General features: G+C 41.0%; 1 protein-coding gene across 8 annotated transcripts in view; it reads left to right on the top strand.

The window, feature by feature from the left end:
• Positions 1–14847, top strand: part of tnika (TRAF2 and NCK interacting kinase a) — a 100152-nt gene that overhangs the window by 75054 nt on the left and 10251 nt on the right. For 3 of the 8 annotated variants that reach the window (XM_057334932.1, XM_057334929.1, XM_057334931.1), the window contains 7 exons: positions 1321–1524; positions 5965–6243; positions 8797–8961; positions 9093–9338; positions 9716–9843; positions 9918–10057; positions 11365–11462. In XM_057334932.1, the coding sequence (XP_057190915.1) occupies positions 1321–1524; positions 5965–6243; positions 8797–8961; positions 9093–9338; positions 9716–9843; positions 9918–10057; positions 11365–11462 (1260 nt within the window). The remainder of the gene's footprint in view (positions 1–1320; positions 1525–5964; positions 6244–8796; positions 8962–9092; positions 9339–9715; positions 9844–9917; positions 10058–11364; positions 11463–14847) is intronic. The other 5 variants (XM_057334936.1, XM_057334934.1, XM_057334935.1 and 2 more) reach the window with 3 other exon arrangements.

Genomic DNA, 14847 nt, shown 5'->3' with positions numbered 1-14847 from the left:
TTCTTTACTTTGACTCAACTGAAGTCACAGATGAGATGGAATGAAAGTAGGACCTAGTCGTGACCCAGCTCGGTGCCGCAGAGGCTGAACATATGCCTGGCATGTAAAGATGCCATACTTCTGACTGTGTGTTCAGTCATGTGATTGAGGCTTAGTCCTTAGGTACATGGATAGATCAGAACTAGAACATTCAAATTTTTGGTCAATGTACTTCAGATTTACGTACTTGTTTGCTACTGTTGCAGGGTATGGTCTGCATTATCTTTTTTTAAAGACCCCATGAGATCTATTTGCTTCGAGGTCATCTGTATCACTAGTGTATTTCTACAAGTTGAAAGAAAGTTGAGATACCAATGTACGGCATGTTTCTTAACGTAGTTTCGAGAGGAGCCTGAACATCCGGTCCTAGCCACCTACTTTCAACCTCCACCCTGTTTCCTCCTCCGGTTCGATTTGGCCTCGTTTTTTAATTCTGCAGTCTCTGGACCAAGCTCCAGCTAAAGCGTAATTTATGGCCGTGCGTAGGACCTACGCCGTAGGCTGTGCGTAGCCTGACGTGCACATCTCCAAAAATGTAACAACGCGTCAACTCAACGTGGACCCTACGCGGACCGCAAGTGCTGTGATTGGTCTGTTTGAACCTCTCCCTCAGGTCGAAAAACTCTGCGTCATCTCCACTCAAACGCATTTCCTAATGAATTATCCAAGTAAATTATTTGTTCTTCTGTTTTTAACATCTCAAACTGCAACAAAAGCTTCTTCTTCTACGGCTCTTGTCTTTGTTACACAAGCAACACGCGCGTGGGCACTGGCGCCTAGTGGTCATTGTCTGTCGACGCGGACAACGACGCACAAGTATAAAGGAAAACCGGTGCGTTGCCTACGGCATAGAGGCTACGGCGTAGGTCCTACACACAACCATAACTTGCCCTTTAGACAGCAAGCCCAATTTGTTTAGCGGTTACGTTTTTTAGGACTGCATGGACATGTGTATGTAAGGTGTCAGTTCTCTCAAGGATAATAATGGACTTGCTTATAACACCACCTGCAACTAGCAAGTAGCTAATTGTAGTATGTGGACGCGCCTAAGCGCAACAACTAAAAAAATGCACTCCAAGCCTTTTCATGAGGTCTTTAAAAATGTGTTGTGTGCCACTGTTTTTCCTTCTTATGTGATCCAGCGTGTGTGTGTGTGTGTCAGTGTACTGGCTAGCATGTGTGCCATATGCTCATTGTGCTTCTGTGATACTGTATTTGAACCCATCTAGTTTATGTAGTGTCACAATGGCGATTAAAGGGTTTCTCTATTTCTGTTGTCAGGAGTATAAACGCAAGCAGCTGGAGGAGCAGAGGCAGGCGGAGAGGTTGCAGAGACAGCTGCATCAAGAGAGAGCTTACCTTGTTTCTCTCCAACAACAACAACAGCAGCAACAGCAACAAGACTCCAGACCTGCAGAGAAGAAGCAACTATACCATTATAAAGATGCAGGAAACTCCAGCGATAAACCAGCCTGGGCCAAAGAGGTATATAGCTGACTCAAGAGTCATTGCTTCTCTTTATCTGTGTTTGTCATTTTCACAGCAGTTCAGCGGTGTCCTACTGTATAAAATTCCGAAAGTTTTTTAGGGTCAGCAGCTTTTTAATGTCAGCCTGGGAAATCAATCAACGAATTTGTTGATCCTGATTGAGCAAAATGTGACTTGAGCGAATAACTCTTGTTATCTTTATTCCAGCAAAATGGCCACCAGAGGGTTTGTACAAAACAATTGTTAATCTACAATTGTGGTGACAAATATTGTAACTTAGTTTTAAATAGCATGTGTGCAATATGGAGGGTAACAATTAATTGATAATTGATTAATTGACTGTTAACTGGAAAGTTATAGTCAACTTAAACTCAAATGCATCCAGATGGCAAAAACTGCATATAAAATCATCTAATAGCTCATTTTATACAATCAGGCATAAGTCTTGGGATCAAACATTTCAGTCAAGGGACTTTTCTATTACAGTGCCTCGCAAAAGTATTCATCCCCCTTCATTTTATTCACATTTTGTTATGTTGCTGCCTTATCTTAAACTTTAAATAAAAAAATTACATTAATCTACACTCCATGCACAATAATGACAAAACAAAAAACAGATTTGTGACAACTTTACAAATTTATTAAAACTGAAAAACTGAAATAAGTACATTGCATAAGTATTCATACCGTTTTCTGGGACACTTGAAATTTAGCTCAGAAGGATTTGTTTTGCTTGTTGATGTTTCTACCTTTCAAATTGAGTTAACCTGTGGCAAATTCAGTTGAATAAGTATGATTCGGAGCGGCACATACCTCTCAATAAAAGGTGCAACAGCTGAAAATGTATATCAAAGTAAACACCAAGACATGATGTCAAAAGAACTGCCAGTAGAGCTTTGAGACAGGATTGTATTAAGGCACAGATCATGGGGAAGAAAAATCTGCTGTATTGAAGGTTCACAGAAGCATGTAGCCTCCATTTATCCTCAATGAAAGAGGTTTGGAACCACCAGATCTCTTACTTGAGCTGACCTCCTGTCCAAACTGAGCCATCGATGGAGAAGGGTCTTGGTTAGAGCGGTGACCAAGAAGCTGATGATTACTCTGGGTGAGCTCCATGATCATATATGGAGATGGGAGAAACTTACAGAAGGACAAACATCACTGCAACACTCCACCAATCTGGGCTTTATGGCAGAGTGGCCAGACTCAAGCCTTTGCTCAGTGAAGAGCTCAGAAATATGCAAAAACGTACCTTTCAAACTGTCAGAAACAAGATTCTCTGTTCTGATGAATCTCAGTTTCATGCATCATGTCTGGAAAAAATCAGGCACTGCTCAACACCTGTACAATACCGTCTCAACAGTAAAGTGTAGTGGAAACAGCATCATGATGTGGGGGTGTTTTTCAGCTTCAGGGACTGCATTTGTCAGAGTAGAAGAAAAGCTCAACGGCACAAAATACAGAGAAAATGATCATGAAAACCTAACCCAGAACATTCAGAACCTCAGACAGGGCAGAAGGTTCATTCTCTAACATGACAATGATCCTAAGCACACAGCTAAAACAATGCAAGAGTGGCTTATGGACAACTCTGTCAGTGTCTTGAGTGCAGAGGTGGAAAGAGTACTGGAAATTTGTACTGAAGTACAAGTACTGTTACATTGCTGAAATTGTACTCAATTACAAGTAAAAGTACTGGTGTTAAAGTAATTGAGTAAAAGTAAAAATTACTCTTCTCAAAAACTACTCAGAGTACTAGTTACTCGTTACTTTTTAGTCTTGGTTATTTAATGAATTAAGAATAATTATTAATAATCAAATTTGGAGATTTATATAGAAAATAGCTCCTTATAACAAAACACATATTTACCTTACTGATAAAGCATATAACTGGATACAACTCAGACAAAATAACCATTCAATGCGTTGTGTTGTTCTGTCTGTCTGTCTGTCTGTCTATTATGAGCTCAGTTTTCCAGGTAAAACCATTTATGCACTTCCAACACTGTTCAATCATGTGTACTAGGCCTCACAATGCAGAAATTAATACATAAGAGCCCCAAATACTGCATGCAAAAAATGCAAAACATTTGTAACCTAAATTGCATTGGATTAGCATTAGCAGTCATATCTGTAGCGGAGCTGGTTGATCAATTACTCAAGCTCAAGCCATCCAACATGTATGTGACATTATTTCTTAGGTAGAACAATAAAGATTTTTACCTGGAGTTGTGGTCCATGGTTTTTCATGGTTCATGTCTTTAAAAAATCAAAATACAGACAGAGGCAACATAAAAGTAATCCCTGCGGCTTCTTTCGATGTAATGACGTCTTATTTAAGCGAATCGATCGAACTGTGCAAGAAACTGAACGTTATTACAACATTATAACTGGTAATGCACAGTTTGCGAAACTGCTTTGCATGCGTTCCAATCGCATATGTTCCCTACTCACTTGTAAGGGCAGAGCACTTAGTGTAGAGACTTTGGAGAGAGATGGACAATTTTATCTCATGATATAGCCGTTTGGATGAAACTTGGCGAACGGAGTGATACAGGAACTCAATATTTCTCCATATCTCGGACGAGCCTTCGTATTGTGTCCCTTTCCCGCAGTGACTTTCAAGCGCGCAAAACCGCCGTTTGATACGCGCCCTGCCTGCCGCACACGTTCCTCCTCCATGATTAAACTAAATTAGCGGCAGATGTCTTGAAATCTGTGTGACGCAAGTTTTCTATGCGCGATTTGAGTGGACGGGGTCACGTGACGGGATTGATTATTCTCCTTAGCCAATCACATGAAAATTAAACATATAAAGTAGCGACGACAATGTGAGTAAAAATAGCGCAGTAAAAGTACCGATACAGCACTAAAAATGTACTCAAGTAAAAGTACACTGTTTTTAAACTACTTAAAAAAGTACATTTCCTGAAAAAAACTACTCAATTACGGTAATTTGAGTATTTGTAATTCGTTACTTTACACCACTGCTTGAGTGGCCCAGCTAGTGCTTGGGCTTGAACCCAACTGAACATCTGTATAAACCTGAAAATGTCTGTCTACCAGTGGGGATTTCTTTAAGACTGCAAGGGAAGCTCGGCTTCCCCTATAATGTAAAGAATTTAATGGTCAAATATGTACTATTGTGTTAACATTTTATTGACTAAAAATGCGTTAGAACACGTTCATCTTGAAGACGAGTTTGTTCAGAATCAGCTACATATAGCAGGTCGGCTGACTCAATTTCCTTCTCAAACATTCCGGTAGCGTCACAGTGCATTTCCTTGTTGAAGCCTAGCGTCCATTGACTTCAATGGGGCTGCTTTGAACAGTTTTTTTCAGTGCTTCGAAACTAGACGGCCATTGGATAAATGCTGCGATTATGTCCCGCCCACGGACGCTCTGCGTCTCTGGGGGTGAATGGAGGAGTGGGCTGGCCTGTACTCCGGGCTTCTGCGTGATGATTGGAGGGTCTGTCGAAAGACTGCATCTCCTTTTGATTGACAGCGATTTTGTACTATAAAAAGTCGCTGACGCTGAAGCTATTCAAGCTCAGACAATTTTTATGATGTAGGCCGATAATGAGCTTCCCCTCTTTGAAAGACCAGCAGCCGCCACTGCTGTCTACTGATGATCTCCATCCAACCTGACGGAGTTTGAGAGAATCTGAGGAGAAGAATGGCAGAAAATTGCCAAATGTAGATGTGTAAAGCTTGTCACATTGTACCCAAAAAGATTTGAGTCTGTAAAGGTGCTTTAACCGACTACTGAGTTAAAGGTATGAATAGTTATGCAATGTATTTATTTTAGTTTTTTATTTTTAATAAATTTGCAAAGTTCTAAGTCACAAATCAGTTTTTTTGTTTTGACATTATTGTGCATGGAGTGTAGATTAATGTAAAAAAATAATTTAAAGTAGTTAAAGATAAGGCAGCAACATAACAAAATGTGAATCAAACGAAGGGATGAATACTTTTGCAATGCACTGTACATAGTCATTAATTTCAAAAACTCCACAGTATTAAGGCCAACCAATTAATTAATCAATAATTTTAATGATAATCGATGAATTGTATTCTTAATTTACAATATACAATGTGTGTATACCATTCATATACCATTCATGTTGTTTTAAAAAAAAATTAAGCTGTATCTTAGAATATTTATTATTTTACAATTGATGATTACATTTTTTTTATACTTGCTCAGTCTCAAATTAAATGGTAGATTTAAAAGTAAGAATGTTTCATTTTTATTTTTGTGGACATGTCACCCCAATTGTAGAATGACCCTGAACTTAAAGTAAAAGTGTTCACCATCTCATCCAGACTCTCCTTTAATTTTCCTTTATTAGACATTTTATTTTGCCTGTGTTTTTTCTTTTCTTTGACCAACTTTTGTTTGACCCCAAACCCTCTCGACTCACTGTTTCAGGTCCATGGCCCGCCCCTGAAACAGATCCAACCCATGAACAACAAGCCATCCACGCCCCCTTCCCATCTGCAGAACGCCCCACGCCGGACCCCGTCCGACCCCTCTAACCTTATTCGTGAACAGGTCATGCAGCATTTGCAGCAGAGGAAGCAGCAGCATCGCGTGCAGTCCTCAAGTCAGCAAGAGAGTCGAAAGAATTCAGCCCTGCCCCAAGACATTAGCCAGCAGGTCCGCCATGTTAAGGCCTCCCAGGAGGCCCGTGGACGCAAGCCCAGCCCGGTTAGTTCCGAGAACCTGGCCAGACCTCCAAAGATGGAGCCTCGCAGGTCCTCGCTCTCACCTTGTCGTAGAATAGATGTAGATGATTGTGACGAGCTGCTGTTTTCTACTAGTCCCGATTGCCAGATCACAGTTGAGGAATGCTTCCTGTCTAGATCCGCTCCAGAAAAAGCCCTCCGAGAACAAATGCCCAAAGAGAAACGCTCAAAATCGGTGGTGTCTAACAACCTCCTGATGGTGCCGAAGAGTCCGTGGGCATTGCCTCTCATAACATTCAGTTCAGACGAATCAGTTTATACTCCTCGCAGCTCTTCCTTTATTGACTTGTCTTCATCCGCTCCTTCCAAGTTGTTAAGGCAGGGTCTTTACCCGCCCATTTGGCGCTCCAAGTCATATGAGGGTTTGCTAAACGCGCGTCTGAAGAAGCCCAAAAGGTCTGCTGGCATGGCAGAGCCATTGCGCACATTCTTGAACTGGTTTACTCCTCGCACATCTTCCAGATCCAGCTTGGACTCTTCTAGGTCTCCGTCCCTTGATCGTCGTCGTAGCTCTACCCCCACCCCTACTTTATCCCCTATGGAATCTACGTTGTTCTTCCAGAATGAGATTAGTTCCCCTATCCAATGAGCTGCTATGATCTTATTGTAAATAGATGTAAATAGCTTCATACTGCCGCAGTTCCTATACCTATACCAAATAGGACTTGGCATAATTTCAATACTATGGAGACTTTTCAATTTCCTTTATATACATAAATCATTTTAATAGTTTGCTACATCTAACCTGCTGGGATGAGCAGCGTTCCAAGAGGTCTCGTGCCCAGTATAGCAGTCTTGCTTGGATTGCATTGTAGTAGTTGTCATTTTTTTTAGATCTAGTGTACTGTATATAATTGTGCATATTAATATGGATTTCGTTAACTTTTATCATGCCCTAAAACAGCAGGCCATAAAACATAGACACCTCCCTACCCTTCCTTCATCGTCATGTCATTCTAAACCTGTATGACTTGGTTTGTTCTGCAAAGCGCAAAGGAAGATATTTTGAAGAACGTTATGGTACGGTACAAGTTGGTACAACATTGACTTGCATTGTATGGACACAAAGCCACTGAGAAACTTCTCAAAATATCTTCTTTTGTGTTCCACAGATGAAAGACTCACATAGGTTTTGAATGACACAAGAATGAATAAATGCAAGATTTGTTTATTTTTGGGTGAACTATCCCTTTAAGCATCCCATGCGCATCTGACTGGCTCTTACTAATCCGAGAAATCACAAACCCCCCTCTCTCATTTGTCCGACTATGATCCTGAGACTGATTCTGAGCTTCATCAGATGGCCCATCATTCTGCCTGGACTCCCTGTGTATTTATGTAAGCATTAGCTCTTCATTCAAAGAATCGCTGGGTGCTTCTGGGTGCATCGCCGGCTGGTGATGGAGCTCTGTTTCTCTTGCAAGGCAGCATATGGTGAACGTTTCAAATAATATCAATGAGGCATCAGTGCATCAGCTTTGAAAAAGATTATACAGTACATTATTAATGTTGGGGAAGTGTTTGGTTTTCTGGAAAGCCATCTTGGCATCATTACAAAGTGCTTCTAGAAAGCTGAAACGATTCCTTGTTTTGTGTCTCTTACACATGACCACCAAACCGTGACGAGTGTTAAAAGCTATTTTCTCCATTTATTTTGAGACGAGCAATGATACTGTAGGTCATCTACTTAGAATTATGATTGTAGATGTAGTGGTTCACACCTCTGAGAAAACTGGCTCCACTAACATTGATTCTTGTTTAACTAACAAGCTTCATTTTCTTTCTCATGTCGACAGTAGGATTCGGCATCTCTGAGAAAATGGGATCCTTAACCGATGACTGTTCTTCTTAGACTCTTAGGATCTGTTGGGGCAAATAAAAAGCCTTCAAGTTGTGAGACACTTGCAGAGGAGCATAAAGTCCTACCAAAATGTAGACATTCAGGACAGTCACACCTTTCACTTTGCATGAATACAAATGCAAGTCTATATAAAAGTTACTGATTATGTCGACTGAACCGCACACACTATTTGTATGATATTCTTTTTCTTGACAGCTACCAGTACCAAGCAATGTCTCACATCTTGGCTTTTTCTTCTGCTAAAGCAGATTCTTTGTCCAGTGAACTTGGCTAAATCATCTATCCTTTGACTTCTCAAAGGTCTTCTATTTCTCTGTCTGTTCTTCTGAGGGGCTCCTAGAACATGCTGATCTGCTATAACCGTATGTTGTATGAATGATATGATCAACATGCAACGCTGAATTCAGCCTTTAGCTGAAAAAATGGCTTTTCTCTCACAGATCACGTCATAGTTTCTAATAATTAACTTGTCTTGTAGTGCTGGCTGATACATATCTGAAACCCATTGATGTATAATTGGGTCATGACTCATGAGTTTGGGTGCATGACAAGAGCATTTTTTTTGTATTTGCTGGTTTTCACTTGTGTGATTGGTGGTGGTTGCAGTTAAACAGTCTGGCTTGTCCTTATTTGGTTTTTCTATTATTCATGAAGGTCGAGGAGCGCTCCAAACTCAACCGTCAAAGCTCTCCGGCCCTGCAGCATAAAGCGGCCAACCGTATCTCTGACCCCTCTCTTCCACCTCGCTCTGAGTCCTTCAGCAGTGGCGGTATGCAGCCGCCACGGACCCCTCCCGTGCACTGCCCTGTGGAACCTCAGGTACAACCTCACCTTTTATTCACTGTGATAAATGTGAGCAAAGCCAGTTGCCATCCTTCTACTACACCCGTTGACCCTTTGGCTTTGGCTTTGGCTGTTGGAGATGTAGTTTAACCTTGGTTTCTCCTCAGATGGCTCATCTGGTTCCTGTGAGGTCTCACAGCTCCTCGCTATCAGCATCTCAGTCCGTGCATGATCAGTCCTCCAAGGGTGTTTCAACCTTCCAGGAAAACCTGAAGTCCCATCGACCAGAAATGCCACGGCAGAACTCCGACCCGACTTCAGAGATGCCCCCTCCGGCCCCTCGTGTTCCCAGCCGCGAGGAGAAATTTGACCGCAGTTCCCCCTGGCTGCGGCAAGAGGACCTTCCTCCAAAGGTCAGAACAATTACAGCAATGAGTGCACCAAGTAATATTTAACATGTTCACAATCACATTTTATTTAAACATTTTTTATACGTTTTTAAAACGTTATATAAACGTTTGTTATGTTTGTAGTTATCATCCTTGGTGTAAACATGCCTTAATGCTCTTGTTTTGGAAGACAAATAAGAGCTAGTGAAGTTTAAACATGTAATTGCTTAATGCATTATTAAATTGAAGCATTTGGATTCAAATACTGTAGATGAGTCAAACACTGTCTTTTCACTCTTTGCCTTTTATTGAGTCTTTGTTTTGAAGAGGAGCAGATGTTGGTGATCATATTTTGATCCTCTGTCTCCCTGACACTTGGTCATTTGTGCTTTCGATTAAAGTTGTGCGGTAATACCCAGGTGCCTCAGCGGACCACCTCTATCTCCCCAGCTCTGGTGAGGAAGACCTCTCCTGGGAATGGAGACTTGGGTTGTGTGGGGAGAGCAGCTTTGCAGCTCATACGCACCAGGTCAGCTCTCATCCCGATCACATGATGTGAGCATTCTCTGTTATCATTGGCTTTATGTCTGTTGATCTGTGCAGTAATCCAGACCTGAGGAGAACGGAGATGTCTCTGGATGTGGCTCTGCAGAGAACCAGCAGCAACAGCTCATCTAGTTCCAGCACACCCAGTTCTCAGGGTGGCTCCCATCCTGGCTCCAGTGAGAGGAACCTGCCTAGAGGTGAGCGCCCTTCGCTCTCAAAATGACTGTCAGCTACTCAACCATCAAGAAACCACAGCCACTGCACAGCATCACTTTATAGAGATGTTTATTCAGAGTAGTCTATGTGGGTGGTCGTGTTGTGAGAGTGACTGGCGCAGTCGTGATTGTCCCAGCATGCCTCAGCCTGACATCCTCTGAGGAGCTGGCAGTCACTCAGACTCCATCCTGGTTATTTCTGCCGAGCTCCTTCAGTTCCTGTTCCACTCTGTTCACCTGTCAGATGTGCAATCCTGCGCTCATTCTTCAGAGAGATGGAAGATGATGCACAGTATGACATACTGGAGGCGTTTGTTGCCTGTTATAGATGTCTAGTTATTCTGGGTCCAGTATGTATTTCCATAGGTCAGAATTTTAACTCTGCTGTCGCTTAGTTCAGAATGTCAACTTATTTCTCATCACACTGTTCGAAGGCAAACAGTATTCAAGAAACTTAAAGGGATACTTCATCCAAAAATGAAAATTGCGTCATCATTTACTCACCCTTAGATTGTCCCAAACCTGTTCAAATTTCTTTTTGTTGAACCCACAGGAAGAAATTTTGGAAGAATCTCATCCACCATTTACTGCCATGATAGGGAAAATAAATACTATGGTAGTCAATGGGGGATGAGATTTGACAAAAAACTGTTGGGTTACAAACATTCTTCCAAATATCTTAAATGACAGAATTTTCATTTTTGGGTAAACTGTTCCTTTAAGGAGAACACATTTCTGTGTAAACCGTTCTCAAACTAAATCTCAGCTAGGCTGTTACATCCGGCGCCATAGGGAACAATGGCATTTCGCTTCAGGATGCACATAGGATTACGATCAACAACGTGAGTCTAATAATTCAAACACTTTGCCATACGTCCACAACCAAAAAGGAGAAGCACTTCAGGTTATCCGTTTCAAGGTACATCAACAAAATTATGAAAAAAAGCAAAGTGAACTTTTGCACTTACTAGAGGCATGTTCACAGAGGCACTTAACAATGCTCACCCGTAGTGCTGTCGGTTTGCTGAAATTTGTACGTTTTCTTAATTTACACATTGTTATCACTTAGTGAAAAATCCCCATAGTGCTACGAGAGTGGAAGTGATCTAGCTGGCTGAGATTTTAGCTGAAGTACGTCATCGTCCCGTGTGCATATACCCTATTGTCACCTTCAACAAGAAATCTTACCAAAGATGGATCAGTATGGGTTTTTAATGACCATTTCTTAAAAAATTGGCACCCTCCAGTCTTGAACAATTGTTTTGACACTTGTATGTATTGGTTTCCAGGTTCTGGTAAATCAGACAGATCTCAAGTGCCATCACAAGAGGCATCAAAGCCCACTCAGGAGGAAGTCAAAGAACAAAACAAACCCAATCGACCTGCGGTAAGGTCCTACCACGTTCTTGCATTCTGACTTCTAAACTTCTGTTTTTCTTTTATCTTGTGTTTTACATATCTAATTTTGGAGGCCTTGAATTTTTCAAATGAAGTTGTTGCCTTCAAGCACTAGATAAAGCAGCTTTTAGAACCAATTCTGCCAGTGTTTATATTCAGGGTGTCTTTTGGTCATTCAAAGCCACTAAGCCCTGATGTTCAAGTGTTTATTCTAAAAAGGTGCACATTAACATAACATTTTTAATATGAATGTAGTTTGAATTCAAGGAAGCAGTATTTTACGTAATTGTGCAACTTCTGAGAGTTTTGAATAAGACATTTAATTTTTCAATATGAGTAATATGTAAATGCATATACAAAATGCAACAGTCCTCTCTGAGAGATCAAGTGAGACTTCCTACATGTGTCTTCATGGAAAACCATGGCTTATTTTTTCATTTATTTTAATATATATATATATTTTTTATGAGGTATACCGAGTCTTGAGGGAAGCGTCTTTGAGAAAAGAAGAATCTGTTCGGCATGATGAATGTTTGTACACAAGCTGAAATGGTCTACATAATTAGCTGTCTAACCTACAATCTTCTCTCTCTCTCTCTCTCTCTCTCTCTCTCTCTCTCTCTCTCTCTCTCTCTCAATACAAATACAAATTGTGTCAGTGTTTTGTTCTGTTGTGCTGGTTGTTCTTTTGTCGTGGCAGGACTTGACATATTTTGCAGCTAGGTTTGAGCTTCTTTAGTTTTCTCCCAGTATGTATGAAATCTTGTCCTTTTGTTGAAATGTGGTTAAAGTCTTTGTGGATGGTTGTAAACTGGGGAAAGATTGTTTCTCTGATGTGTGTATAGTTTGGACATTAGATTAAAAAGTGCAGCTCTGTTTCCACTTGATTCTGTAAGCAGTGTGGACACATTCGCTCTTCTCTTGGTGTGCATGTCTTGTCTGTGTTTGCCCGTCTCTACCGTGAGCTTGTGATCACGGAGTCTGTACATGGTCAAGACTTCATTTAGGGTCTGATACGGTTGTGAGGTATTCTGCCAGTTTATATTCTCTGTTAAATGACAGATAGCATTCCAATTTACTTTGCTGAGCTGTTGCTTCTGTCCAGTGTTTGAGATATTTCTCTTTTTGTGTTTTTATCATTTGGTTTAGTCTGGCTGGGGTTTGGGGTTGGCTGGGCTAGTTAGTAGAGTTAGTTCTGAGATCAGTTGGATGAAGGGCCTTCTCTCTGGGTTCAGCTCTTGATGGCTTAAGGCTTTGTGATGGAGTGTCTCTGTATCGCTGTTCTTAAGGCGAGTGTAGAATTTTATAGCTCTTTTTTTGTATTTTAATTATTAGAGGATATAGTCCTAATTCTGCTCTGCAGGTGTTGTTTGGAGTTTTTCGCTGTACCCTTAGAATGGTTTTACACATTTCTGAGTCTCTATTGGGTGTTTGTCCCATTTGGTGAACTCTTGGTTGGTGAGAGGGTCCCAAACCTCACATCCATACTGCGCTATTGGTTCTATAATTGATTGGATTATTTTCAGACAGATTACAGTTGGGATGTCAATTTTGATATTCTTTTTGATGCCTTAAAATCTCTTCTTGCCTTGTCTCTCAGGTCATTCACAGCCTTGTTTAAGTTTCCAGTGTTACTAATGTTTATTCCAAGATATGTGTAGTTCTGGCTGTGTTCTAGTGGCATGTTGTTTAGTTTGAAACTGTGATGTTGGTTTTGGCGTCTGGGCCTTTTTTGGAATATCATGATTTCAGTCTTTTTAAGGTTAACTGATAGGGCCCATGTCTCTCTCTCTCTCTCTCTCTCCGTCCTCTTTATCCAGCTTGTCACCAGAATTTCAATCAGTGCTGTAAACGCGGTAAACATCCATCATCCATCTTTCTCTGGGTCCAAAGGTTGCTTGGCAGAGGACTGTGGGAATGCTTGTCTGCTAATCTCAATAGCTGTGCTGACTTGAAAAAAACTTGTCCTCTTTCACCCCCTAAACTTTCTCACCAATCTGGATTGCCCGTGGCTTTGTCAATAGAATCTCTCTGTGTGTGGGTGTGTGTCTATAACCCCCCCCACACCCCACCCCCATTTGGCTCCGAACGTAGTGCTCCAGCACAAATAACCCCAGCCACTTGTTGGCAGCCTTGCTGTTTCCATAGCAACGGGAGTTCATGAGAGGCCGTCCTTATTTTGGGTCAAGAGCTGGGATTATGGTTTAAATGCAAACTGATTACAGATGACCTTTACTTGAGAGCTCTAAAATACATAGTCAAGACATTTCAGTGTCGAGCGTTCATGATATCTGTTGTGGTGGGGATAGTGAGAGCTTTTTAAATGGATACATAATTATTTTATTATTCAGGCACCCTCGTGTCATTCCAAACCTGTATGACTGTTCACTGAAGGTATTTTAAAGAATGTTGGTAACTAAACAACACTGCCCCCTATTGACTTCTAATGTATGGACACAAAACCAATGAAAGAGTCATATGCAGGTTTTGAATGACTCAAAAGTGAACTGTCCCTTGAATATGTGTGGGAGAGGGACGTTTTTTTAATATATCAATCTTAAACTAAAGAAGTTAAAAGTACAATTCCTAATAATACATTACCCTGCTCAACGGACGGTGACGTAAGGAACACCTTTTTCGGGTCCAAGCATCTATTCATTTCAAGCGGGGCTACAGCTTAAACAGCTGTTTATGAGCACTGTTTAGTTTACTCGTATAGCATATTTAAGCGAAATATGTATCAACTCAAAGTATACACTACAGTCACCAGGCTCACGGAATCTCTGACGTTAACATTTGAATAAATTCTGAAGAATAAGTCGCTGAAAGACCATGTGGGATTTCGTTATGAAGATAAAGGTTAGGATCGCGGTTTTCCGGTAATTTTATAGCTCGCCATGAGCGTATATTTGCATTTCTTGTTGATTTTCTGTACCATCTTATTGAGCGTTTGGACCCGGAAACAGTATACTGTATGTCCTTCCATATATGGTGGTGCGTGACGTCAGGCTTAACAAGCGGATAGCTGGTTTAAATTCTGACACCCAGAATCCCTCCAACCATGGCTGACCTCGCTGGTACTTTAGCTAAAAACTAAAGGTACTGATTTATCATTGTAATTAAATCTCTTCTACTTGAGCAATTCTTAATAAAGATTGTGCACCTGCTGAGTGAGATTTAAGGCCCATTCATACCAAGAACGATAAGTGTATTGGTGTCCACAGCAATGGTATCTAAGCTTGTGCAATGCAGTTTCCCATTTATAATGCTCGAGCCCTTTATGAATGGATGATTTTTAACTATAAAGCTGGAGGAAATGAGTTATCGTTTATACACATGTTATAGTTTTAATAACTCTTATTACTAATCTCTCT

Source organism: Triplophysa rosa, linkage group LG5 (assembly GCF_024868665.1).
Source record: "Triplophysa rosa linkage group LG5, Trosa_1v2, whole genome shotgun sequence".
NCBI lineage: Eukaryota > Metazoa > Chordata > Actinopteri > Cypriniformes > Nemacheilidae > Triplophysa > Triplophysa rosa.
Note: the sequence above shows the minus strand (reverse complement) of the source record. Positions and strands in the feature narration are given on the sequence as shown.